Source organism: Ostrinia nubilalis, chromosome 2 (genome assembly GCF_963855985.1).
Source record: "Ostrinia nubilalis chromosome 2, ilOstNubi1.1, whole genome shotgun sequence".
Classification (NCBI taxonomy): domain Eukaryota; kingdom Metazoa; phylum Arthropoda; class Insecta; order Lepidoptera; family Crambidae; genus Ostrinia; species Ostrinia nubilalis.
Genome location: NC_087089.1, coordinates 6,892,444 through 6,917,000, shown reverse-complemented (window position 1 = coordinate 6,917,000; position 24,557 = coordinate 6,892,444). Strand labels below are relative to the sequence as shown.

Genomic DNA, 24,557 nt, shown 5'->3' with positions numbered 1-24,557 from the left:
ATCCTGTTGTAACTAAGCTTTAAGTTTACTAAGGTACCTGCATGCCAAATTTCAAGCGTCTACCTTAAGCGGTTCAGATTTTTCATACAAAAGGATTTTCCCGCTAATTCCCGATCCCGTGGGAATTTCTAAGTATACTATAACCTGCCCAGGAGTATGAAGTATAATTGTACCAAGTTTCGTTAAAATCCGTCGAGTAGTTTTTGTTTCTATAAGGAACATACAGGCGGACAGACAGACAGACAGACAGACAAACATTTTACTGATTGCATTTTTGGCATCAGTATCGATCACTAATCACCCTCTGGTAGTTATTTTGAAAATATATTTCATGTAGGACAGAATTGACCTCTCTACAGATTTATTATAAGTATAGATAACAAAGAAGATATTGGTGTCCTACCCAACAGTTTTTGATATTTACTCGTACCTACCAAGCGTTTGAGTAAACTGGTTAATATTATGATGAAAAGTATAGTAAGATATTACAACAACCTAAGTATTAGTGCTACTACTACTACCACTACTACTTACTCCTAGCTAAAAAAGTCAGATAAATTAACTAATGGTCCAAAATAACTTAAACTGCCATCCGGGTATAAATATCTTATTTATAAATCACTGTTAAGTTACGCTAAGCATGTTTATTTATTTACAATCTGTGCATATCGCAAAAGGCCGAGGTCGCACGAGCCGTAAATAGAATTATTATATTAGTTACATAATATTAGAATATTAACAGGCTTTTTTAAAGGTGAGGCTTATAGCAGTGGTAGAGGCCGCATCTGCTAATGGACGAGAGTCAAATCATAGGCTAATCAGACAAATGACCTTATTGGTACAGAATACAGTTTATCTAAATAAAAATTAGTATCACAATCCTGTTTTTAAAAAGGGTAACGTAACGACTCTACCTGGTACATCTGGTAACTTCTGCATTAAGAGATGCCTGTGTCGCAGTAGCCTTGTGGTTTGTTTTTAAATAAGCCTTTTCTAGACACAAACAGTTCAGGAAATTATAGAAGATCTTGAATTTTTGCTTAAGACGTATCGCTATCTATAGTACGGGGTTAGCGAATTATTATAGAGAGAACGTGACCACATGATGTAGGGCACTCACCGAACGATACTGATTGATATTGGACATTGAGAATTTAAGAGTTCATCCAATGTGCAATAATTATCTACCAAATAAGTATAGTTTTTGGTACGGAAACCTTCATGTGCGAGTCTATCTTGCACTTGTATGTTTTCGTGTAAATGCACTCGGCGGCTTAAAATAATAGAAATGCTCTCAACAACATAATAAATGATTTATTGCTACAGACAGCTAATATGGCACAAGTGCATGCAACCAAAATTATTATAGGTATCGTAGAATCAATCATCAGAATAGAATAGAACAGAATAGAAAACACTTTATTGGCAAAGCACATTAAACAACAACAACAGAACTAAAATAATAAGTAAGTTGAATCATTAAAATAAACAATTAATCACAGTGTATGCCTCAAAATTATCATCATTATTTACTTACCTGCAATATAAAACAATTAAGCAGCCAAGGTCAAAATAGCATTCGTGCCAGATTTGCATTAATAGCTTCTAATAAAGTGCTTAAAAGTTATAAGCTTTGTTGACGGCCAAATCAGTCCTTGCCGAGGTAATGGAGAGTGCGGTAGTTTTATTTGGAGACCTAGTATCGTACTACGGGTAGTACAATATGTGGAACAAGGCCGTAATATTTTTGGCGTGCGTGCTAATTTACTTCTACAAACGATCTGCCCGGGGTGAAGGAACGTCGATACTTTTCTATTACAAGTTTTTCTTATACTATTTTGCTACGTTTATTGTCACCGCATTATGCTGGCCACTGTTCCTGCTGAAGCCCAGAAATGTTCAGAATGTGATGTGAGTAACCCTTCCATACTGGATGAACTAGTTAGAGCGAATTGGATAGTAACATCACCAATTTAAGGCACAACCAACTTCTTAGTAACACCACAGAATAATATTAAGTACCTACCTCCTAACACTGAAAGCCCTCAGTTTCAGCAATGAAGTAATTTTTCCAGTTACTTTTAAATCAATTAGTAAGGCAACTGATTCGAAAAACAATAAAACGTAACGTGGGAACAATAAGAGAAGCATGGAAACCATTGTGCATTATATTTTTTAATGATTAGTGCCATGGTGGTATGATTTAACTATCAAATTATTAATCTAAACAAACGTTTAAATATATTTTCGGGCAATTTTCATTCAAATGCTACTAAACTCTCGTAGCATTTTGTCGTAGCATACAATGTTCAGCCATAGGTGTTCATACCTCTAACATTACAGGTTTCCCCAATGCGTTAGAGCAGATTAATTAGTAATATATTTATCTAATTAGTAATATTAGTTTTATCAATTAAAATTTCCGTAATTTTTGATAACTCACAGTTATTAAGTTAAATATTTTTAAGTTATAGTACCTACTGTTATCCGAATCAATCAAATATTTTGTAAATATTTATGAATTGTTACTAATATCCTTATATCCTACTAATAATCTGGATGCTTGATACTCTTTCACGTAAGAACTACTGAACGGATTTTGATGAAACTTTACAGTATTATTGTTTATAACCTAGAATAACATATTATAGGCTATAATTTATGACGATCTGTGACAAACTAAATTTCACGCGGGTAAAGCCGCGGGCAAAAGCTAGTAGGTCAATAAAAAACTAGTAATACTTATTAATGTTTGAACTTACTTAAGTAATCCAAAAATAAACGCATTACATTACTTACACGTTTCAGGATAACTGTTCCGATCGCAAAATTTGTTTCAAGGGCTATTAACCTACGCTGGATAGTTCGGGGAGGAGGGGTTTTGTCGGAGGACCGCGGGGCAGTCGTGGTCAGCAACCACCAGTCTTCTCTAGACATATTGGGTATGTGCAAGGATGATTTTAGAATCCCTATCTCGTAAAATGTTTGATCACTCCAAGTGTTTACAACAGTTTAAAATAGTGTTCTGCTGCACTAACCAACACGCAACGTTTCTTTCCACTCGTACAAAAATCATGATGCTTGTGTTTTTTATTGGTTTATATTGTGACAGAAGTTTATAGGGAAAATTGGAATAAGAAAGGAATACCGAGCCCCATTCAAAAAAGTTATCTTACTTTAACTTTAACAAACGTCTAAAATTTGTCAAACAGCATAAAATACACCGGTCATTGTGCGTACCGATAAAGTTAGGTGGTGCAACTCAGCCTTACTATGTTCCAAGTAAAATTTTCGCAGTTAGAGCGTCTTTATGCAGACACATCTATCTTAGGTTTTGATTAAGATCTTTTTGCAAATCTTCATATAAGTGAAATTTTGCAGAACAACTCAACATCTGGGACTTGGCTGGTAAAATGACTTGCATCGCAAAAAAGGAACTGTTTTACTTATGGCCTTTTGGATTGAGCGCTTACCTCACTGGGATTGTGTTCATAGATAGACGGAAAACAAAGGAAGCCTACAAGACAATGTTCGCAGCTTCTGAAGTTATGACGAAGGACGAGGTAATAACAGAATGTTTAATGAAATCTAAAATATGAGATAGGAGAGACGGCTCTCCGCCGGAGAGTCTCCAAATTTACAAGTCGATGTTTTGTGTGGTATTTTTTTTATTACTATATTTGGTTAGATATAGGTGATTATTGTATTACTTTCCTCCAAACACACTATTTAAATTCTATATCAAGCTGCAATGTTTTACGACGCATTCACGTTGTATAAGATCGAGGGCGCATTTGCATCGGTCCATTCCATTTGCCTCGTAGTTTCCATTAGCTTATATTATAATATTCATTTAAAAAAAAATTAACATATCCAGAGTTACAAAAATATAGTTTTTTAAAATGCTTATTTTTCTTCATGTTTCTAGACCAAAATATGGATATTCCCTGAAGGCACTCGAAACAATAACCCGGAGTTTTTGCCGTTCAAGAAAGGTGCATTTAACTTGGCTGTTGCGTCACAAGTGCCGGTTATTCCTGTAGTTTTCTCTCCATACCATTTTCTTGATATTGAAAAAAAGACATTTAAAGAAGGTAAAAGCGTAAAAGTGATTAAAGTAACTTTCTGCCTAAGAATTTATTTTGAATCTTTTCACGGCAGTTTAGATGAAAATCCAATTTTTAAACCTTTTTCAGGTCACGTAATAATTCAGTGCTTAGAAGAAGTATCCACGAAAGGATTAACTCAGGAAGACGTACCAGCCCTCATAGAAAATGTACGAAATCAAATGAGCATCGTCTATAAACAGCTTGCGAAGGAAGTTATGAACGATCCGCCTACCAAATTCAACTTACTGAAAAACTGCTCTACTAAGGCTCGTACCCTAAAAGACTGAAATATTCATAATTTTATCCTTGTCTACTAGTAAAGTGCACTACTTAAGTACTAACTTGAATATAATTTAAAATATAATAAATAAGTAGCTAATTAATAAAATTGTCCTTTTCTTACATCGTGAGTACCTAAGTAGTCACAACCGAGTCTTTAAATCAACATTTTTTATTTATAAGGAGACAAATCATTCAAGTTATTTGCTGCAGTTTTCGTGAGTGATGAGCATTAAATAATTTATTTCCTATTTGCAATGTAAGCGCAGCAGTGATTTGGTCATGTTAACTTGTTTTTGACTTCTTACACACCAACTACTAATTAAAATTATGTGAAGTAGCATAGCTACTTCATTCATTCATCATTTTCTACTACAATACTACATGATAAGTAAAACCCTTCCATAGAAATCCTGGAAACATGAAGGAACCACTTAGATCAAAGAAACTCCATTCCATCCAACTCATCGAGGCTAATAATGGAGACGTTATATGGTAGCTTATTATTTAATGTAAAATTATTTTGGCTCAACTTGTACATATTTAATGATGAATTTAATCAAACTCGGTTGCTTGCTGAAATGAATTAGGTAGAAGTACTTAATTTTATTTTATTTTATTTATTCTCAAGAAGTTTTGTATAGCCCTTAAATGCATGCGTAAAATGGAACGTGCACGCCGCTTTGTAGTACCCCCTCCTCCTGCTCCACCTCCCCGCACCCCCTTCGTTCGTCTGTCAGTCAATCAAATCGACATTCGACAACAAATCAATCCGGAATGCAAAATTATACACTAAAGTTTAAACTGAAAATTCTATTTTAAAACTGATATTGTTTATAGTTTTTCAGTGATTATATTTCTTGATAAATCATACTTACTTTTTGCCTCTCCTAATCATTTCGTGTGTATGTAATACCTGGAGTTTTTTCAGTCTTTAGCAACAAGTGTTTGTGTAATAAATGTGTTAATTTAATGTTAAATTCAATTTAAATACAGTCACAAAATGTGGGATAAAATAATATATATTCTCATTATTACATTGGTGACGTACATTTTCAAGCAGCTCTTTTCCGAAACACCAAATTTCGTGAAATTTAAATCAAAATTTCTCATTTTTTATATTTGGACTTCGGTTACTGCTGTATTTTTGCTGCCGTTCTTTGTATTCAATCCGAAAAATGTAAAAAATTCCCTGTAAGTATCATACAAGCTTAATATTAAAAATGTTGACTTACCTTAATTTATTAACCTGTATTCTGTATTGATTAATTTCAGCCATACTTCTCATAATTACTAAAAGCTCTACACACAATCACTTCTATAAAATGATTTATAGAAGCATTTATCATATCATTTTCAATTAAGTACATAAATGTTTAAATAATCAAAGACACTTTTTGTCATTTCAGACAAATTAAAATTACAAGCACACATATTTCATGATAATTTTGTTCATAGATTTGGATCTCAAATAGTGAAGCATGTTACCAAAATAATTGAAGTTAAGTGGCATCTAAGGAATGGCAGAGTTCTTGCTGAAGACCGAGGAGCTGTTGTGGTATCTAATCACCAATCATCAATTGATATATTAGGTGAGAACTATTCAGATCTATTCATATTTAGATAGAATCATCTTCAGTACCAAATAAGACCAATAATTACCTGCCTGAAAGGGGCATTGTTATATCTGTGATAGTATTTATTACGAGTTAATTACTACTATGAACTGTACGCATTTCAAACACTCATTTTGGAAAACAATAAACGTACCCTACCCCAGATATAAATAGTCCTAAACTGATAAGGGAGTCTAATGACCTTACTAGTGGGCTGGTTGTTATACTGTGGTAGAGGGTTTGAATTCCACAGAAAACATTATTTGAGTGTGATGAATTGGTATTTTTAAGACCTACCTACCTACCTTAAATGAATAGTTTGAGTAATGTGCCATTCCAAGCCTCTGTGGACCATACCCAATATAAGTGTCCTAAGACTAGAGACAAAGAATTTTCCTAATTTACATTACTTAAACACTTACACCCTTATGAGCAAAAGAAGTATCCATCTCGGGCGACACATCATGCACCCGGATGAGATAGCAGATATCACGCTCCAAAGAATCTGGAAATTTATAGACTCAATGGGACTAAGCAGTGAACTCTAAAGACAAGGGCTGCCACAATAGATCAAACCTGGTCGAGTTGGCGCAAGTAAAGGCCCAAAAACCAATAATAAAATAATAAATACACCTGTATTCACAAACAATGCTTGCTTAAGTGAAGCAGCAAATCAAACGCACAGCATTGCATCCACGCTCACTGTGAGACCTCATAGTAATGTTATGAATATGGGTGTTAGTACCAGTTAGTACTTTATTGTGTGTACATACACTGTATTATTAAATTAAATATGTACATGCAACATCCTTTATCATAGGTCAGTGTTATTATCAAGGAATAAATAAATCATTTACCCGAGTATAGTTCAGTAAATTGTGTAATATGCAATAAGGTTATCAATTTAAAGTGATTATGTTTAAATATATTCCAGGAATGTTCAACATATGGCATGTAGCTGATAAAGTTGCAGCTATAGCACGGAAAGAAATATTTTATGTGTGGCCGTTTGGCCTTGCCGCATACCTAGCAGGGGTTGTATTTATTGACAGAAATAACTCAAAAGATGCCTATAAACAACTAAAAATTACTTCAGAAGTCATGATTAAAAATAAGGTAATTAGAACAGCTGAACATTATTTCTTCAGAATAAGGTCCGACATAAATTAGTCTATGATGTGATGTAAAGTACTGGCATGCATGACTACCCAGTGAACTAGTAAAGCAATTGTGTAATTACAAGAGCGCGACTTGCGCTACCTAAAGTGAATCATGTCCAATTAATATCTAATTAAATGTTTTGTGTACTTCAATGTCCCAAGAAGTTTTTTATTTATTTTTCAGACAAAGATATGGCTATTTCCAGAGGGCACTAGAAACAAAGACTTCACCAAACTATTACCTTTCAAAAAGGGTGCGTTCAACATAGCAGTTGCCGCACAAGTGCCGATAATACCTGTCGTATTCTCTCCATATTATTTTATTAATAGGAACAAAAACATTTTCAATAAAGGTAAATTATCCCCTACATACATATTTTACTACATAATCTTTGTAAAATGATCTGATGATGAATCTCCTAATGCTTGTATGTTTTTGCTTTGCAGGCCATGTTGTTATACAGTGTCTGGAACCTGTGTCCACTAAGGGTCTGACAATGGAAGACGTTCCTGAGCTCATTATACGTGTTCGCAATATGATGGACGCAGTTTACAAAGAACTATCAAAGGAAGTACTCAGCGCATTGCCACCTAACTACCCACTAGCCACTACAGATTGATCACTCAGGTATGGGTGAGATATCCAAACATAAGTATTAAACAACAATACATGTCTACATTATTATTGAATAATAATGCCAGACGCAAAACATTATAGCCATAGTCATTATAGTTTTATTTAGAAAGGAACCATTCTTATTGTCATTTATTAATTTGGTTGTTTTGTCATGTTATTTTAGAGAATGTGTGTACGAGGCTAATTAAACTAAATACACAAACACATTAGTAGAAACTGATACTGATTTATCAAGTAAACAACCGAGACAATAGTTTTCCGGCTTTCTTTTGTTTACATTTCTTATATCCAATTGTAGTAAACGATGTATAATAACAATTGTTGCAGCTAATGTGTATAGCGTAACCGTGTTACAAAACCAGTTTCTACCCTGAATACAGAAGTGAGTTGTTAATCATAGGCTACACTTCCAATTGCATAAGTTACTGAAAACGATCACAGAATCTTAATTAAACTTTGTCCCTTACATATTAATTAAGTACTTGCGAGAAGAATCTGGTTTTTACTTTGTAACACATTCATTTATCAACCAAACATTGATTTCTAGATTTAGTTTATAGTCTTATTTTATGAGTACCTATGTATTGTGACTTAGGTACCAGTCATTATCAGCTTTTGTGATAATTATTATTTAGCTATTAAATAGCCGCTTTATATGACTGAGCAATAAACTTAACATAGGCACTCTGTACTATGATTTTTTATAATTATTAATTTAGTGTTTGTTAAGTTACTCTACACTTGCATGCCCGCTATTTTTAGCTGCTTTAATGTTAGTCATTATATTTTTATAGTTGATAGTTATAATTTGAAAGCAAATTCTTGATTAATATTTCTAGGGTTATTTTTATAATAACACAAGTCAAAACGCTAATTCATTCTCGAATTAAAATGTGCCATTTAAATTTTTATTAATTAAGCGTCACATTATTGGACCCAAGATGAAGTGCGGGACCAGAACACATACATAAACTGCAGTGATTTAAATTGTTTACATTTTATGTAGTCAGTTTCAAAGATACATAATATCTATCAATTAACATATAAGTACTGTATAAACCAGATCATTGGATTGAATTTTGAAAACACATCATTCATGCACCACCTATTTCCAATCCAGAGATCCCAGATAAAATATGATTCCCAGTGAGGGCAAAATTCTCTTCTTGCGTTGTAGTAGCAATAACTAAGCAAAGGTTACTTTGAAGCTGACGGAACATATAAAATTATTTGTTTTATAATAATTTAAAGCTTTATGTTATGGTCCAAGTGATACATTATTATATTCAAACCACCGAGAGTGTATAATAATAATTATTAGAGGCTATAAATGACAATAAGTAATAAAAATATCTAATTATTCAAAGCTCTTTTTCAAAATATCTCAAAAATGATTTATTTTATTTCGAATTATTCTTATAATCACTTTGCCCATAACATTTCAAAATGGTCCTCATAAAGGTATCTAAGCATTATAGTCCTCAAGTATGAAATCAAGCCTCAGTAAAGTCAGTCAGTCTCAGGTAATTCAGGCCTTTGATTGGTTGAATATTTAATATTTATATCAATTACAGGACCTGTACGATTGAGATTATATCGAATTTTCAACCAGAATATGAGCCTTTAAGATATCACTCATTTGATTTATGATCATTCCTACTTTCCTGTGACAAAAATCAACAATCCCAATGTGATTCTTTATGCCGTGTCTATATGTTCCTATATGTATAGTGATTTTATGTTAGTACCTAACTACATGGTGTTTATTACATAGAACAGTATTATTTTTAAATAATTGTCTTTAATATTTTCACTTGTGCATGCAAGTATTATGTACAGTGTTTTTAATATCGTGCTAATTTCATCACGGACGCGGGATTGCGTGACATCCGTAAGTGTCCATTTCATACAAGTACCTATCGGGGCATGATGAAATCCGGACGATGTTAAAAAAGAACACCCCAATGTATGGTGAAAATGCTTAATATTATGCTATATTTGATAACTTAAGTTAGCTTACTATTAAACTAAGTTATCAAATATACTCGATATAGAAAGTGTTTGTATCAATGGCGATGCACCAGGATTAAGGCATTTCTTTTTTATCAACCACTCGAATTAGAACGAAATTGATATCTATTTATTTATACAGTATTCAGTTTTACAAAACTGAATACTGTATAAATAAATAGATATACTACAATATTAGAGTGTTCCTTTTTACAGTTTTATAAGCGCGTCAACCTACAATTTCTTATTATGTTTTGTCCTCTGAATTTTGAACTCTGTCTCCGAGTCAAGGTTCAAGATCAGTTGGAGAAAAGTCATTTGGGTTGATGTTGCAAGCTTTTTTTAGTTAACTACCAGGAACATTCCCTCCTAACACAATTTTCTTATAAGATGAACACACTTAGAAATTGCACAAGAATAAAGATAATATAGGTACGTGTATTTTGCTGTGTACTGTGCCGTGTGGGGACGGCCGTAAAGAATACCATTCCCGCCGACCTCATGTCATTTTTCTTTGGTTTTTTTCTAATATAAGGCTAAGCGTAAGCTGCGATGTGGATGAAATTTAATTATCAATGACGATTATAACAGAAAAGCATTATTTTAATGGCAGACTTTGAGATACTATAATAAAAGCAATAAATTACCGTAGAAAAATGTAATGTCTCATGAACATACCGAAAACAAATCGCAATGTCTTTTCTGCATCGCAACATACGCCCAACTCAAGAAAAGTGATAAATAGGGCTTGAAATAAGGTAGCTTTTATTTTTATACTGCCCTAACAGTAATATGAACTTACATTACCTAAACAGTAATGAAAACCTGAGTGCTACATCGTAAAATATAACTAATGCACAAAAACCTACACGTTTGTATTTGCATTGTTTTTAAATCGCTCGTAGACAGTCGGATTTTTTATTCGAGATCACGACTTTAAAAAAATGTTACTCAGCCTAATACTTATAGGTAATTTTTACACAACGTCGTACTTAATTCACCACACTCCCTTTAATCGAATAGTTAATCTGTAAAATACAGTAATACTACAGTACATTGCATAAATTAGGAACTTAACTTCTTAACAAGCATTCAAAACCTTGATGAAAATTAAAATGGTAATACACACTGCATACATACACAGACAAAGGAATATTTTAACAAAGACACATTTACATTTCGTGATCTCAAATGAAAAATCCGTTTTAAAATACCTGTAAGTTTAGATTAAGTATTAAAACACGTCATAGTGCTTTTAATGAACCCCCTGTATTTAATCACCAAAAATGTATCTTATGTGATTTTTAGTCCTAAATTTTTTACTTGTGTATGTTATTTGAGACAAGAACAATGAAATGTGAACTATTTTTCCATATTTTCATATGTGCAGTCTTTTAATAAAAAAACAACACACAGGGTTAATGTTTTTTTATTTAAGAAAAAACAACCTTTTGTGTATTTTTAATACAATTTCATTTTTGTATAATATTTACAAAACTTGTACAATAATAAAGTATTTAACCACCAACAATAAACTTTTCTATTTATGACTATCACAGCTCTTTACGGATTCGGTTTAGATTTACCTGAAAATAATAAATCTACTTAAATTATTTTTGTACAAAATATGAAAATATTATAGAATACTAATACACAAGAATATTATAATTTATTGATCGAGAAGAACAATATTTGTTACCATCTCTCATTATTTTAAATGCTGTCTTGTACGAATTATAAAAGATTGTCTTAGGCGGAGTTTCACCACTTAACTTTGACCGTAACTTTAAAGAGAACCGGTGTTTTTGTATGGAGTTTGAAAGATTTTTAACATTTATTTATTTAAAATCTTTATTGCACACATAATAAATAGTGGTACAACAGGCGAACTTAATGCCATGTGGCATTCTCTTCCAGCTAACCAGAAAATTATCAAAGTTAAAGTAAGATGGTGAAACCCAGCCTTACTTTTTTCCAACAATAGGTAAATCTACGTTGTTTCTCAGACTAGCTGTAGGCGAAGCCGCCTAAACTTATCACGAAAGTCATTAGACACAAAAACACGCAAAAATAGTTCTTCGAAAACGCATAATTAGACATGAATGTTATCTTTTGAGTGATTAGTATAAATGATTAAAATTTTTAGAATACCTCATTCAGCCTCAGCGAATTTGGTGCGGCGCGCGAGCGTCTCAGCGGAGGTATTGGAGAACATCTCTTGCATGTCCATCTGCGTCTTGTCCACCAGTGCGCTGATGTCGTCCTTGTCCACACCCTCAGTCTCGATCAACGGCATTATCGTTATTATGATTTCGCCTGGGGAATGAGTAAAATCATTTGTGAATACTTTTATATTGGCGTACAGAAACATTGCGATTCACCATTGAATTGGGCAGTTGACTCCAACAATGATCATACTTTATGAGTTGTTCAATTGCGATTTCTCCGTTTAAAACTAGTTTCCCATGGAAACCTTTCCAATTGAAATCCTGCAGCTGCAGCAGCTCTAATACACAAACGCCAATGCATGCTCCCTTTTTCTAAATCAGTTGACAGGAATCTGTTATTATTACGTTTGCTGTCGATTACCTGAACCAAAACGGCGTCTCTTGGAGTCCAAGAAGTGGTACTTGGAGACCACGACGGGCTGGATGGGCGCGTTCGCAGCAAGCGCCACGTGGAATGCGCCTTTCCTGAATGGCAGCAACCGATCTCCGCAGTGCCGGGTGCCTTCAGGGAATAGCAGCAGTTTGCGCTGAAAGAAAAAAAGGAAAATGTTATTTTCTTGCAAATAAATAAAGGCGCTGTTTGTCGTTTTTGCTCTGTAGAGCAGTCTCTCGGGATGGAGGGTGCGATTTGATTAGTACCTATTATGAAGTATGTTCTACTTCTAAGATTTTCTGGGGTACTGCACTAGATGACTAGACCATTACTAGACAAAAACTAGTATTACCTATGACTACTCACTCGTGAAGTGTTGATAATCAATTTCAATAAGGCGCTTAGTTAAACGTTCCAATAACATCAAGACATAATAAGTCGTCGGGCGGTATAAGGAGCAGCATGACAAACTCACACTATTGTCAGTAGGCTTTAAAAAGTTTTGAGTTCCTAATCAATCATAATAATATACCGACCAGTGCATTCCATGCAGTTTAATGACATCATGACACAACATTGGCAGTGCTTTGTTTATATTACTAACGCCAATTCGGCAAAACCAATAGGTATGTGGAAATTAAATGTTTACACGTTAGTAAGGTAAAATATTTGAACATTAATTAGTATTAACAATGCAAATATGACGTTAGAAACGTATTTGTAGGTGGTAAAAAAGATTTAAAAGAAGTGGCGGCATGTAAAAAATGGCGGCAAATTGCCAAAAAATATTAGTTACCTACCTACTTACTTAATTATCACTAACAAATTAACTGCGGGTTCTTGTACATGAGCTGTGTCACTGACCTAGGCTATGATTTATGATGATTAGTTAAAATTATTTACGTAAAAATGTGTTTTAAATACTTTTTGTGTTATGCTAATAGGACAGGGCAAGGTACGACGAAGACAGCAGATTTCAAATGTATGAAAATAGGTGGAACAGCCATTGTTTAATTCAATGAGCGGTCAAAGGTGATGTGCCTACTAATTCTGTTGAAATTAGTGGCATAAATTACGGGTAGGTACTTAATACGTTTATTTTTAATCGGATTTACTATCGATAGATAAGCCAAAAGATACTACAAATTATGAAATTAGTAATCGATCTTTGAAGATTAGTATTCGTGGATTTTGCTTTCTTTTAACAATGAATAAATCGAATTACCTACTTATGTGTCTGTTTGAAAATAACGACCAAATATCTTTTTTGGTCGTGATCATGAGCCAATTTATTAGAATTGAACCCATTTTCTTGGTTCAAAGCGATTCACCACGTCACTCATCATACCGATCGCGTTGGTTAAGTTGGTTTAGCGGCTCGGTAGTCATAACTAAAGCTTCGGCTAAAGTTTAGCTTAAACTTACCGATCCAGTAGATTTAAAATAAATGAGTAAACATTATTTTAGGAATTTCAAGATTTTTTCAGTCTATCTCATTGAGCTGTGTCATTTAAGCACATTCAAGGTTTATACTGACGAAGAAATTCGTTAACCTAGAACGTTAACATACCTAGATAAGGTCCTCAAAGTTCAGAGGATGTTAAAAAATATCGAATTGCCAAACGCATTGTTACTCAACCCAAGCACGGTACATAAATCGTGAGCGGACTTTCAACGGCAGCCGAATGAAAGTGAACGCGTGTATTTCACGACCCGACTAACGAAAACAAGACACCTCCTTGTCAAAGTTTAAATTATGCTAAACATAACATTCTGCCATGCCAAGCCAATGAGTCACGCGCACTTAGGTATTAATTAGTTAGTCTATTTATTATCTATGCCTATGTTTCTCAAACTAGAATACACGACCCCCCAGAGTTCGCCGGTGATCGTAAAGGTTTACATTAATCACGTCAAATAATAATTAGTGACGTGATGGTCTAAAATTCTGACAAATACAAGCCCTTAGCTTAGACCAGCGGTTCCCAAATGGTGGTCCGCGGAATCCTGGGGTTCCGTGGAAAGGCCGCAAGGGTTCCGTAAAAAATATTATCCTACGTTTCGTGACCGACGTTGTTCGCGCGCACCAAATTGTTTACAAATAATTGCATAAAAACTTTATAGTTTTTCATTTAAATTTCCATTTATCAAAGTAGGGTTTCGCTAGGAAAAGTATAATCAATTAGGGTTCCTTGGCAAAAAAAAATTGGGAAACCCTGGCTTAGACTACCCATCACATTAGCAATCAAAATCATAATTAAAAAAAAAACAAGTGTGTGCACTGTGCACATTTTACACTACTTAACCGACTTAGTACAAAGACTGAAATTTAAACATTCGCAGTCGTCCAAAAATTCAATAGAAGTGGGATAGGACGGATGGATCCGTATGAGATTGGAAGTTTGAGAACCCTGATCTACATAAGGAATTAATTCACATGCACGCGCATCCTAATCAAATGATGCTCATAGTGATAATAAGGCCAACCTTGTGCGTCTGTATCGCCTCCGCTTGCTTGTTGAGGGCGTCTCTCGCGGACTTCGCGCCCCGGTCTATGAACACTGTGCCCCACATCCAGGCAGCTGTTCCAAAAGGCACCAAGTACTGCAGCGAGCGCTTGGCCACCACTGTGCACCTTGCCATCAACGGCCATAGCACTGCCAGCACTGAAAAGGTTGAGGTTGTCCCTTTAGCACGATATTAATGAAGTGCAACAACATTATGTGCATGAAACTATTTTGTTACTTGCTTAATGACAGCAATAGTTCCTAAATGTTCTCACTTTTATGCAGGGTTAGTCTCTACAATACTGCCTGATGCCTGTCGACCAACCTACCAGTCCGTTACAGTCACTGAACTGCTGATATTAAAAATCAATGAAGAAAATAGTATTGTACAAGAACTGAAAGTAGCACAGAATAGAACAAAAACCACGTTTCTTGCTTTACAAAATAATAAACTGATGTAGAGCTTTTGGATTGAAATTTCAGAAGCATTAATTATGTGGATTGATATTGCAACCCATCATCATTTTGCCAATCAATATTAGATTCATATCTAACCTGCTGTAGCCAACGAACCCGTTTAGGACTATTAAGTAGGTAGAAGCACCTATTAGTTAAGTCTCTTAAAAAACTGCCATACCTCTATTTTTTCTTGAACATCAATCAACACAACGTGCTAGATCCTTGTAAACATTAATAAATCTGATAAGTAGGTACGAGTCAAGGGCTACACGCTAATAACCATAACTTGTAAGTAGTCGAGAAGTTTTAAACCATTATTTTTATTATGAGTATCGATGGACAGACCTCTCACAATACTCCATTAGGACTCCTCCTAAACTTAATTTTTTACTCTTCAACCTACAGCTTGCGTAAGTAGGTACCTATTGTTTTGCCTTGTCCATCCATGCTGCACTTACCAGATGCCAAAACAAAATTAGTGTAAAAAATAATAAGAACAGTAATTACTGAAAAAGTAGAATTACTTAAGTGTGACTGAAATACCAGGAAGAGGAAAACATGCTGCACCGACTCTACCTCAGATAACAGAGCATATAAGGCGAGCGAATGACGATAATAAAGTAGCAAAATGATACACAATGATTACCTATAAGCATAATAATATGAACTTTATTTTGAGTTTGAAAAACACATCATTAATCTAAAGGACAAAATCCACTTGACCACCCGTCCATTTGGGTCAAAGGTCGCTAAGTATATCCTTGGATCATAAAATCAAATTCGATTCATTCCCCATCATACGTCATAAAAGATTCATTGACAAGATAGGACCCTTCAAAGACGTTCATCAATCAGTTCCCCGGTGACAATCACCACTTTGTAGTGCCTCGGTTGCGTATTATTTGCACAATAGAAACCGTACTAACAGGAAACTCCTCAAATGTTTTATTGCGTTTGCTTAGTGGTGATCTCAACTCAATGGCCATCATCACGTCATTATGCTATTATGAAGCCGACACATTGAATGCTGGCGATTTCGAACAAACACAAACAATTTGTATCATCATCTCTGGACTATTTTGTTATTACTCATAGACAATAACCCCACTGAGCACGCGACAAAGATTTCCTCTTAACGATTTTCCTATTCATCGCAATCGCAAGCCTTTTAACTCGATACTTTTTTCTTGTGTCGCTGTTTGGTTGTAGGTATACTTACTTATGTCACTAAGTAGGTACATAAGTAACAATTACGTGCTAAAAGGTGTTCTAATTTTTTTTTTTGCACACCCTTAGTTGACCTTGGATTTTACAACATCCGCCGTATTTTTAAAACAAATACAAATACGAAAATCTTTATTTGCGAAGCATATTAATGGTGGCATGATGTGGTGTTCCCCTCAAGGGATTACCCCCGGCTTGTATTAGAACGGATATTAAGTAAAAAGACTTACATACCATAGAGATCAAGTCCACTTTGATGGTTGAGAAGAATGACGGCTCCTCGCGAGTTGTCCACGTTCTCCAGCCCTCGAACAGTCCACCGAATGCCGAGGGACCTCGCTGTGAGCCGCAGAAGTGCCGCTGGTATTCTGCCAACATTATCAATGAATTTCGGTAAAGTTGTTAGCGGGAAACACTTAGCACAAAAGTCATTGAGACATCATAGTTAAAACTTAAGAATTCGCAACATGCGTTGAAGAAGCACAAGCAGGGATTACCTACATAAACACCGAAAGAACCTACGCTCAATAATCAAAATAATGTCAAATGTTGATTCTTATAAAAAATCTAACTTGAAAAAATCCGATTGCCACAATTTACCCCTACTATCTCCATATGAAAGATCGTAGGTTCGATTCCCACTCCCACCTGAGGCAATCGATTTTTTGCAAGATTTTAAGAATTTAGTTTTGAACTATATTAAACTTACTAATGCTACAAATTTTAATAACATGACATTGAATACGTAGGTACTTATAACATAAACATCGCCGGGTTTATATTTAAATAACATTAGATGTAGTTCAAAGTTCATAAATAGATACGATGGATCGATTACCGAGTATTTTTCCTAGTGCAAAGTCCATATGAGTAATATCACAGAATAATAATAAGTACTGGTAATATTAAATCATTTGTTGAAAACTACGTCGACTCTACCTTGACTTGATGACAAGCTAAAAATTGCAAGGTATCTTTTATCGGTAAAAATGTTATCGATCTAATAAGTAGGTGTGTAGGTAAGTACTAAATCACAGGATGTGTGATTATCATAACTGAGTAATATAACCAATAAAAATATAACTACTTTCTTATTAATCACCTACCTACTCCGGATTCGCATTAATCGCCCCAAGGTTGTTTATAGTACAAAACAAATTAATTACCCACATTTTGGGCGCAGCCGCACTCAACTTAGAGATAAAAGGGTCGAAAGTACGTCTAATAAATAACATTAATAAATAATACAAGGGTTAATTCTTTCCTGATGCTTAATGAATGCAAATAGTTTTATTTGGCTTATTGGTTATGCATGAAAGTAAACAAAGGCCTTTTATCCTAACTTATAAAATACCTAAACGTCAATCTCTCTCTGTAGCTATTTACCTATAAGGTATGATTGATTACATAATAAGTATGTACTTACTTACTATTTTCATATTAAAAAAAAACACAAAATAACAATAATACGATCAAAAATCATTCAATTAAGTAAATAAATAAAGTAGGTAAATAAGAGCTGTAAAGGTAACGTTACTGCTATTAAACTGTAAGCTAATACTTTGTGTGTTATCAGTTACTTATATTTTTAAGTACCTAGGTAAGTAGTCAAGCCAGGATTGCAGTTAGAACTGTAAGCGAGGACAAAAGTATAGTAAACTAGCTTTCCGCCCGCGGCTTCGCCCGCGTGGAATTTTGTCTGTCACAGAAAAACATTATCGCGCGCGTCCCTGTTTCAAAAACCGGGATAAAAACTATCCTATGTTCTTTCCCGGGACTCAAACTATCTCTATGCCAAATTTCATCAAAATCGGTTGCGAGGTTTAAGCGGGAAAGCGTAACAGACAGACAGACAGACAGAGTTACTTTCGCATTTATAATATTAGTTGGGATAATAAACATAATACAACGTTTTTAAGACAATTGTGAAGAAAAATCACGCAAATTGCATGGACGTTAAAAATTAATTCGTGATAAATAGAGCGCTCATATTTAAAAAAAATGGTATAATTCGATTCGTAATCATTAATTTAAATAAGTAAGTAAATAAAAATACTTACAATGCATTCCTCGGGTCAAACCGCTTAAGCAACATTAAAGGTAGCGGTGCCGAAGCGAATATCAACGATAAAACAATAAATAATGTAAACTGAAAAAAAAGAAACACTCTCTCAGACTTTCAGAAGTCTTACTTAGTCTACTTAAGACTTAATTAAAACTCAGAGACTTATTTTGTTTGAAGCCTTAAATCCAATTAATCTCATAATCTAATTTGAAGAATAAATATTGCAAAACAATACTTTTCAGCATAAAGGGCTTAGTAACATTTTATAGTTGACTGAAAGTGATACTTAAAGAACAAAAAAGCAAAGATGATTTTATGAAAACCAAAACACTGTTAAAAAAAGTAGTTTGTCTTAAAATATTACTTAATGTTATTTAAAAATTTCTTTGTCACTATTATGAAGTTCTCTTACTTACCTTGATATAATATCTGGCAATAGAGCTGATGGTAAACAATATGATGAGGAGTGCCATAATGCACCCAAGCACGACGTTGACTGCGTTAAGTGCCGTCATTTTTGTGTTTGCTACATTCGTTCCTGAAACAAAATACATTCACTTATAATAATTGCAATATAACACGAAAATATACTAAGTACCTAATTACTTAGTCATTATGTAGACTCCAAAAGAGCTAAGTTCTTTTCTAGTGACTAGATCTCTTTCGATTCCTCCATTCCTCAATAACAACTCAGTCATTTTAAGGTATTAAACTCTATTCTGTACTAACTATATCTTCAAATAACAATCTAAAAGTATACTTAGCCCTACTTATAGCAAACTTTAGCTTTCAGGAAAAGCTTTTTTAGTAAGTACCTACTTTTGTTACTTAACTACGTTCGAGAGATTTCCACTGACTGAATTACATTGTTATTTCAGCTGATTTCAGCTACTTACATTCGATTAAGTATTACGATTAACATCACCTGTATTATGAAATAGTTTAGATAAAATGATATCGACATGTAGGCAGGCGATTAGTAGATGTGAGTGTTGATGACTTGGCCATTATCTATTTGTGGGTTATGAAAAATTATGGTATACCTATTCATATGCACTATTTGTCATGCTATAGTAAGTATGTCATTCGTTATCTAAGTAGTGGTCACGTACCAACTCCATGTTGTGTCACAGATTATCGTGTAAGATCTAAAAACATGTAGGTACTTGTAACTTACATGTATTTTTTCCGCCTTTTGTTCTCTCAGTACCTAATAACATACCTATAGTTGCGTAAAAAGCATGCATTTTAATTGACATAACTGACCTTTGTATCTATTTTCATTGACCTATCACCGGTCCCTGATAAAGTAACAGATAGTTACTTACCTGACGTAAAGGGGGCTTATTACCGATGACTCTACCAGATAGTATCTCTACTTATCTATCTATGACTGTAAAACTGTTTGAGAGATGGTATGATGGTATCTGAGAGATAAGTTCTTATTTGGTTGCAAAGTACTTAGACCTGAATCTCCTGTAGAAGTAGAAAACGCGTGACCACAGAACGGATTACTTAGAATTACTTAGCTAAAAAACTACGAGGAAAATTGAGGAAAATGCGGAAAACCCTAAAGGTTTTATAATCCTTTGCATTGCAGCTATAAAGTTATTCCTTATCTTTCAGGTCATTCCATATCTTATAGAGATGAAATAAGGGAATCGAGATAAATAGTCATTGGTCTAACGACACCCTGTGACGTGAATCGTCCTTGTTTGCGCATTGATATGAATAATTTATCTAATTAGTCGATATTATTAGTACATAAATAGGTAGGACATGGGATTTGATCTTCTCGTTTTAACTTAAAGGGCTGTTTAGAAATGTTTATATAAACTATTGGTAATTAATCGTACCTACCTAAATCAAAATTAATTAACACATTAAGCAAAAAGGGAAATAAATATCCAATTGAGCATCAGTGAGAAGCTATAAGTTTTTCAAGTTTTCTCGCTTTCCACCTGTTTTTGTTTTTAAGACGTGTCAATTACTTAGCACTTAGCAGGCAGACGTCACTGAAAGACGTTTTTATACATTATCTTTTATAATTATTGCTTGCACAACAATGGCTGTTTAACTTAGCTGTAAATTATTTTAATGACTTTAATATCTCATGCATACTTACATGCCAATAAAGACAAGTAGGTATTAGTGATTGTGTGTTACGCAATCACCTACCTTGATTATCGTCTTTAATTAATCATTTCACTAATACCTAGCAGGTAGGTAATCCTTTCATTTTCATGTAAAACACGGATGTTTTACATGAAAATGAAACATCCGTGAATGAAATAATCATGTTCATGAGCGGAAATAAGTATACCTACTTAACCTAGAAAATTGTAGGTAAATAAACAAATCAAGATATGACATTATTAACAAATACAACTTTATCGTGTGATCTACACATACATGCAATAACATGGTGTCATAGGCACCCTCGTACCTACTTTACAAGTTGGAACGACTAACATAACTTTATGGAACTCTATCTTCTAGGTAATCTAGAACTTATCACCCGACTAGCATAGCCACTCACTAGTGATGTGACTAGTGGCAGATTTGACCAAAATGATAGGTATCTGCTGCGACCTACTTCTACTTAAGTAGAGTAAGAAAGGAAAGGAAAGATAGGGTTACCAGATTACTACCTAAGTAGCGAAGTATTAGTACTTACTTATTAAATAAGAGCTAATTAACTTAGTGGAAAATATTAATAATAAAGTAGATAAGCTCGGGCATTATACAGGACTCAATATAAAAATGTAAGATAGCTAGCTATCTTATGCATAATTTTCCCTAGAGTTTTAATTGGATTGGAAGCGGACCTATTAGTTTTTATTGGCAGATTGATAATAAAATCACACTAGCGCAATGTGTTGTTCAGTGATTATAGATATTTTATAAGTAATAGTGTCAAAGTCAACCATCTCCCACTTTCCATGCACGTGATTCTATTACCTACTGACCGTGGACCGCGGGTTCACTATCAGAAAGATAACGCGCGTACATCTAGCGGTCATGAGGGTGTACGGAAAAAAACAAACATGACCCCGGCTTCATGACTGAACGTGGATATTTATTACGTATTTTATCTTTTAAAATATAAATGTATTGTGGCATTTAAAATAAAGAAAATGCAGTCAATTGCATTGTAGAGTTAATAATAATAATAAATAATATTATTGTAGAGTTGGTATGAATATTGCAGTGTTTTAGATCTACTTACAACAATAACGTAACAAACTAAACTAAGCTACTTATTATCTACCTACTTACCTACATAAAATATAAAAACTACAATGCAATGAATTGCATAAGTAAGCACTGATATAAAATAATACTGCCTCTCATTTCGTGTTTCGCTGAACCAATATCGCTATCTATGTCTAGACTTAATTTTGAAGTGAAGGGATTATAAAACTTCGTAATAGTACCTACTTTCAGCTTTTAGCAAGTAAGTAAGTAACTCAGCAAAGCAAAGTTGTCTGTAGGTGCATTATAATCTTGCGTAAAAACTCAAAATTGTTAGGATTAAAAGCTAGTGATGATTTTCATACTAAATTCAATGTTTAAGTATAATGCAAGAAGAAAGTTCAAATTGTATTACATCAAAACTTTCACTAAGTAGTGGGTGTGTTCTTTGGAGAATGTGCTATTATTACTTTATTAGGAACCAGTTAGATTTCATAACAAATTAGATCTTTCTGTCATTTATTTTGTTATAGCTCTACAATACCTACTAGAGGCCTAAATTTTCGTTTTCGTAACTTTCGTTCATCTCTCATTACCCTTAGTAAAATTTCAGTTTTTCAGGTTGGTCCTTCTGCGTTTGTGTTATGTGAAGCAAACATTAAAATAATCAATTTATAACGTCTAGTTAAAACAGTTCTTGAATGTAAAGTTGTGTGTTAAATAAATAATGAATTAAAAGTTACCTAGTAAATCACGCCTGAAGTTGGAAAAATATGAAATACATAAATAACAATCACTATCAAATATAATAATCATTCAGTTAGTTAGTAACGCTAACAGGACTGTTTTTAATCTTTAATCCGGTTGCAACATAGCAAAGTAGGCATTAAACTACTGTTATGAGGACATGAACATGTTAGTACATAAATAATAAGTAGATAATCTTCAATATCTTTTTTATAATCTACGTAATATGGCGCACCCAAAAATAAACTGTTGCAAAATATTACTTGCGTACGTAACTAAGTACGAAGTGGTACGAAGTACCTTTGTGAATATTGATTTTATTGAAAGATAGCTTACAAGATGTTATAGCGATAGTACCTACCTAATGTAAGTAAAAGTAGTAACCAGACAAAAACTAGAACAACATCCCCTCCCATCCCATTTTACAAGACGAGATAATGTATTTCGGTAGTTTATCCTACCTTCAATAGTGACCCCACCCCACTGGAGCGAGAATCGAACCCGGGCCGGGCAAACCCATGCGCTAGAGATTGGACACTGTCAAATTACACAACAATTTGCACTGAGTACAAACGTGTTAAACTGATTATAGTTCCCCAGGAATGTTTATTATAAATTACTTTATAGATAAGGTTTTAAGGCTTTTAATCCAATGATTAATAAAACATTTTGTTTCTATGCAGTTTAGAAACCTATAAAATGACTAAGCATTTTGTTTTGTAGGCAAATAATATAACACGCCTACTAAGTATGCCCTTATTTTCCAATTCAAATTCTTTTTTCACATTATTAAAATCCAAAATAGAAGTAAATAAGTAGTAGGTAAGGTAATTAATATAAGAAAGAATCTCGCAAAACTAATTGTCCACTTTTTTCCCGATAAAAGTAATGAAGGAAAGTAATGTTTCGATTGTTCATTAATTATTGTGCATTTTAAATATTAAATGCTTGTATTAAATTCCTTTTATTACACTTCTCTGGTAAAATGTTGACCATAATTAATCCGGTTTCGGCTATTTTCACGTTCTTTCCATAACTTCGTGTTCTTGAGAAGGAAATCCTTCGGTAAGGTCACAGCTTATCGGGATGAATTAATTTACACACGGTCTGTCTTCAAACAAATGTAAAGTATGTTTTATGACAGCAAACAACATGCAATTTGCAAACATAAAAGAATTATTCAGTCAGATCAGGTGATGTTAAAATTTTGCCAACTTAAGCATAACCCATAATTCACTGCCTACCTAATAAGTACATAGTAAAAAAGTAACACATGTTAATATAATAGTGAAGTAAGTAGGTACTTACTTAATAAAATAAAAATATTAAACTGTTTGTTAATAAATGTGCTTTAAATTGAATTAAGCTTTAGGTACTGACCTGTTAAGCGCAGTTCAAAAGAGCAGTTCGCTCTAGTCGTACGATCCTATAACAATATACTTTTGTTCCCTTATTGAGATTAAGTATTAAACTTACGACCACCTAAACACCAATGTTTTGGCACTCACGCTCCTAAACGATTAAAATTAATAACTTGGTAATTGCATTTTTCTTTCATAAAAATACTTAATCGAGTTTTTATTTTTATTTGGATTATGCGCACAGACACGCCACTGTTGTCCGAAAGCCAGCATTACACTGAAGTCGAAATGTCGTAGTACATCACTACTCACCGCACGCTTGGGCCGTATGATGATGACCGAGTGCCTCGCGATAGCTTCATCCGATAGTACTATTTGACGTTGGCAACATGGTACCTACGTAATGTTAGTTAGTAGGTCTGAGGCGCGCCCACGCGTGTGAATGGGCCGCTTTGAGACACACAATAGGGCTAGGGCTGGCTGACTGACACCTTCCAATTTTACAGTTAATAAAAGAAAAATAAAAGAACAACTAACTTATTTAGCTACCTAAGACGAACCGGTTAGGTCATAGGTAGTTCAAGTAT

General features: G+C 34.0%; 3 protein-coding genes across 6 annotated transcripts; 2 read left to right on the top strand and 1 right to left on the bottom strand.

Moving 5' to 3' along the window:
• The first annotated feature begins 1,667 nt into the window (after positions 1 to 1,667).
• LOC135086383 (1-acyl-sn-glycerol-3-phosphate acyltransferase beta-like) lies at positions 1,668 to 4,415 on the top strand. The gene is made up of 5 exons (XM_063981123.1): positions 1,668 to 1,911; positions 2,809 to 2,942; positions 3,382 to 3,563; positions 3,929 to 4,094; positions 4,197 to 4,415. Exons 1-5 carry the CDS (start codon positions 1,724 to 1,726, stop codon positions 4,394 to 4,396), a joined length of 870 nt encoding a protein of 289 aa, XP_063837193.1. The 5' UTR covers positions 1,668 to 1,723; the 3' UTR covers positions 4,397 to 4,415.
• A 724-nt stretch (positions 4,416 to 5,139) lies between these two features.
• LOC135081260 (1-acyl-sn-glycerol-3-phosphate acyltransferase alpha-like) lies at positions 5,140 to 9,958 on the top strand. The gene is made up of 5 exons (XM_063976004.1): positions 5,140 to 5,582; positions 5,847 to 5,980; positions 6,939 to 7,120; positions 7,349 to 7,517; positions 7,612 to 9,958. Exons 1-5 carry the CDS (start codon positions 5,392 to 5,394, stop codon positions 7,782 to 7,784), a joined length of 849 nt encoding a protein of 282 aa, XP_063832074.1. The 5' UTR covers positions 5,140 to 5,391; the 3' UTR covers positions 7,785 to 9,958.
• Positions 9,959 to 10,002: 44 nt separating this feature from the next.
• On the bottom strand, positions 10,003 to 24,347 carry LOC135081229 (1-acyl-sn-glycerol-3-phosphate acyltransferase alpha-like). Of its 4 annotated transcripts, none has more exons than XM_063975985.1 (9): positions 24,283 to 24,300; positions 23,990 to 24,035; positions 19,084 to 19,205; positions 18,663 to 18,751; positions 16,837 to 16,970; positions 14,900 to 15,078; positions 12,401 to 12,566; positions 11,963 to 12,127; positions 10,003 to 11,397 (listed from the first exon to the last, which is right to left on the bottom strand). In XM_063975985.1, exons 3-8 carry the CDS (start codon positions 19,180 to 19,182, stop codon positions 11,964 to 11,966), a joined length of 831 nt encoding a protein of 276 aa, XP_063832055.1. In that variant the 5' UTR covers positions 19,183 to 19,205; positions 23,990 to 24,035; positions 24,283 to 24,300; the 3' UTR covers positions 10,003 to 11,397; position 11,963. The 4 variants fall into 4 exon arrangements, with proteins under 4 accessions (XP_063832055.1, XP_063832051.1, XP_063832063.1 ...); XM_063975981.1 differs by lacking the exon at positions 24,283 to 24,300 and adding an exon at positions 24,118 to 24,267; XM_063975993.1 differs by lacking the exon at positions 23,990 to 24,035 and having other exon boundaries at positions 24,283 to 24,347.
• Positions 24,348 to 24,557: the final 210 nt, after the last annotated feature.

What these genes read in the sequence shown, in the direction of transcription:
- LOC135086383 (XM_063981123.1), top strand. Translation starts at nt 1,724, where the DNA reads ATGTGGAACAAGGCCGTAATATTTTTGGCGTGCGTGCTAATTTACTTC. An exon ending in AGAAATGTTCAGAATGTGAT is followed by an intron (nt 1,912 to 2,808) that starts GTGAGTAACCCT and finishes TACACGTTTCAG; the next exon opens with GATAACTGTTCCGATCGCAA. An exon ending in AAGTTATGACGAAGGACGAG is followed by an intron (nt 3,564 to 3,928) that starts GTAATAACAGAA and finishes TCATGTTTCTAG; the next exon opens with ACCAAAATATGGATATTCCC.
- LOC135081260 (XM_063976004.1), top strand. Translation starts at nt 5,392, where the DNA reads ATGTGGGATAAAATAATATATATTCTCATTATTACATTGGTGACGTAC. An exon ending in AAAAATGTAAAAAATTCCCT is followed by an intron (nt 5,583 to 5,846) that starts GTAAGTATCATA and finishes TTTTGTTCATAG; the next exon opens with ATTTGGATCTCAAATAGTGA. An exon ending in CAAAAACATTTTCAATAAAG is followed by an intron (nt 7,518 to 7,611) that starts GTAAATTATCCC and finishes TTTGCTTTGCAG; the next exon opens with GCCATGTTGTTATACAGTGT.
- LOC135081229 (XM_063975993.1), bottom strand. Translation starts at nt 19,182, where the DNA reads ATGACGGCACTTAACGCAGTCAACGTCGTGCTTGGGTGCATTATGGCA. An exon ending in TTTGACCCGAGGAATGCATT is followed by an intron (nt 16,971 to 18,662) that starts GTAAGTATTTTT and finishes TAATGTTGGCAG; the next exon opens with AATACCAGCGGCACTTCTGC. An exon ending in GAGACGCCGTTTTGGTTCAG is followed by an intron (nt 12,128 to 12,400) that starts GTAATCGACAGC and finishes CTCATTCCCCAG; the next exon opens with GCGAAATCATAATAACGATA.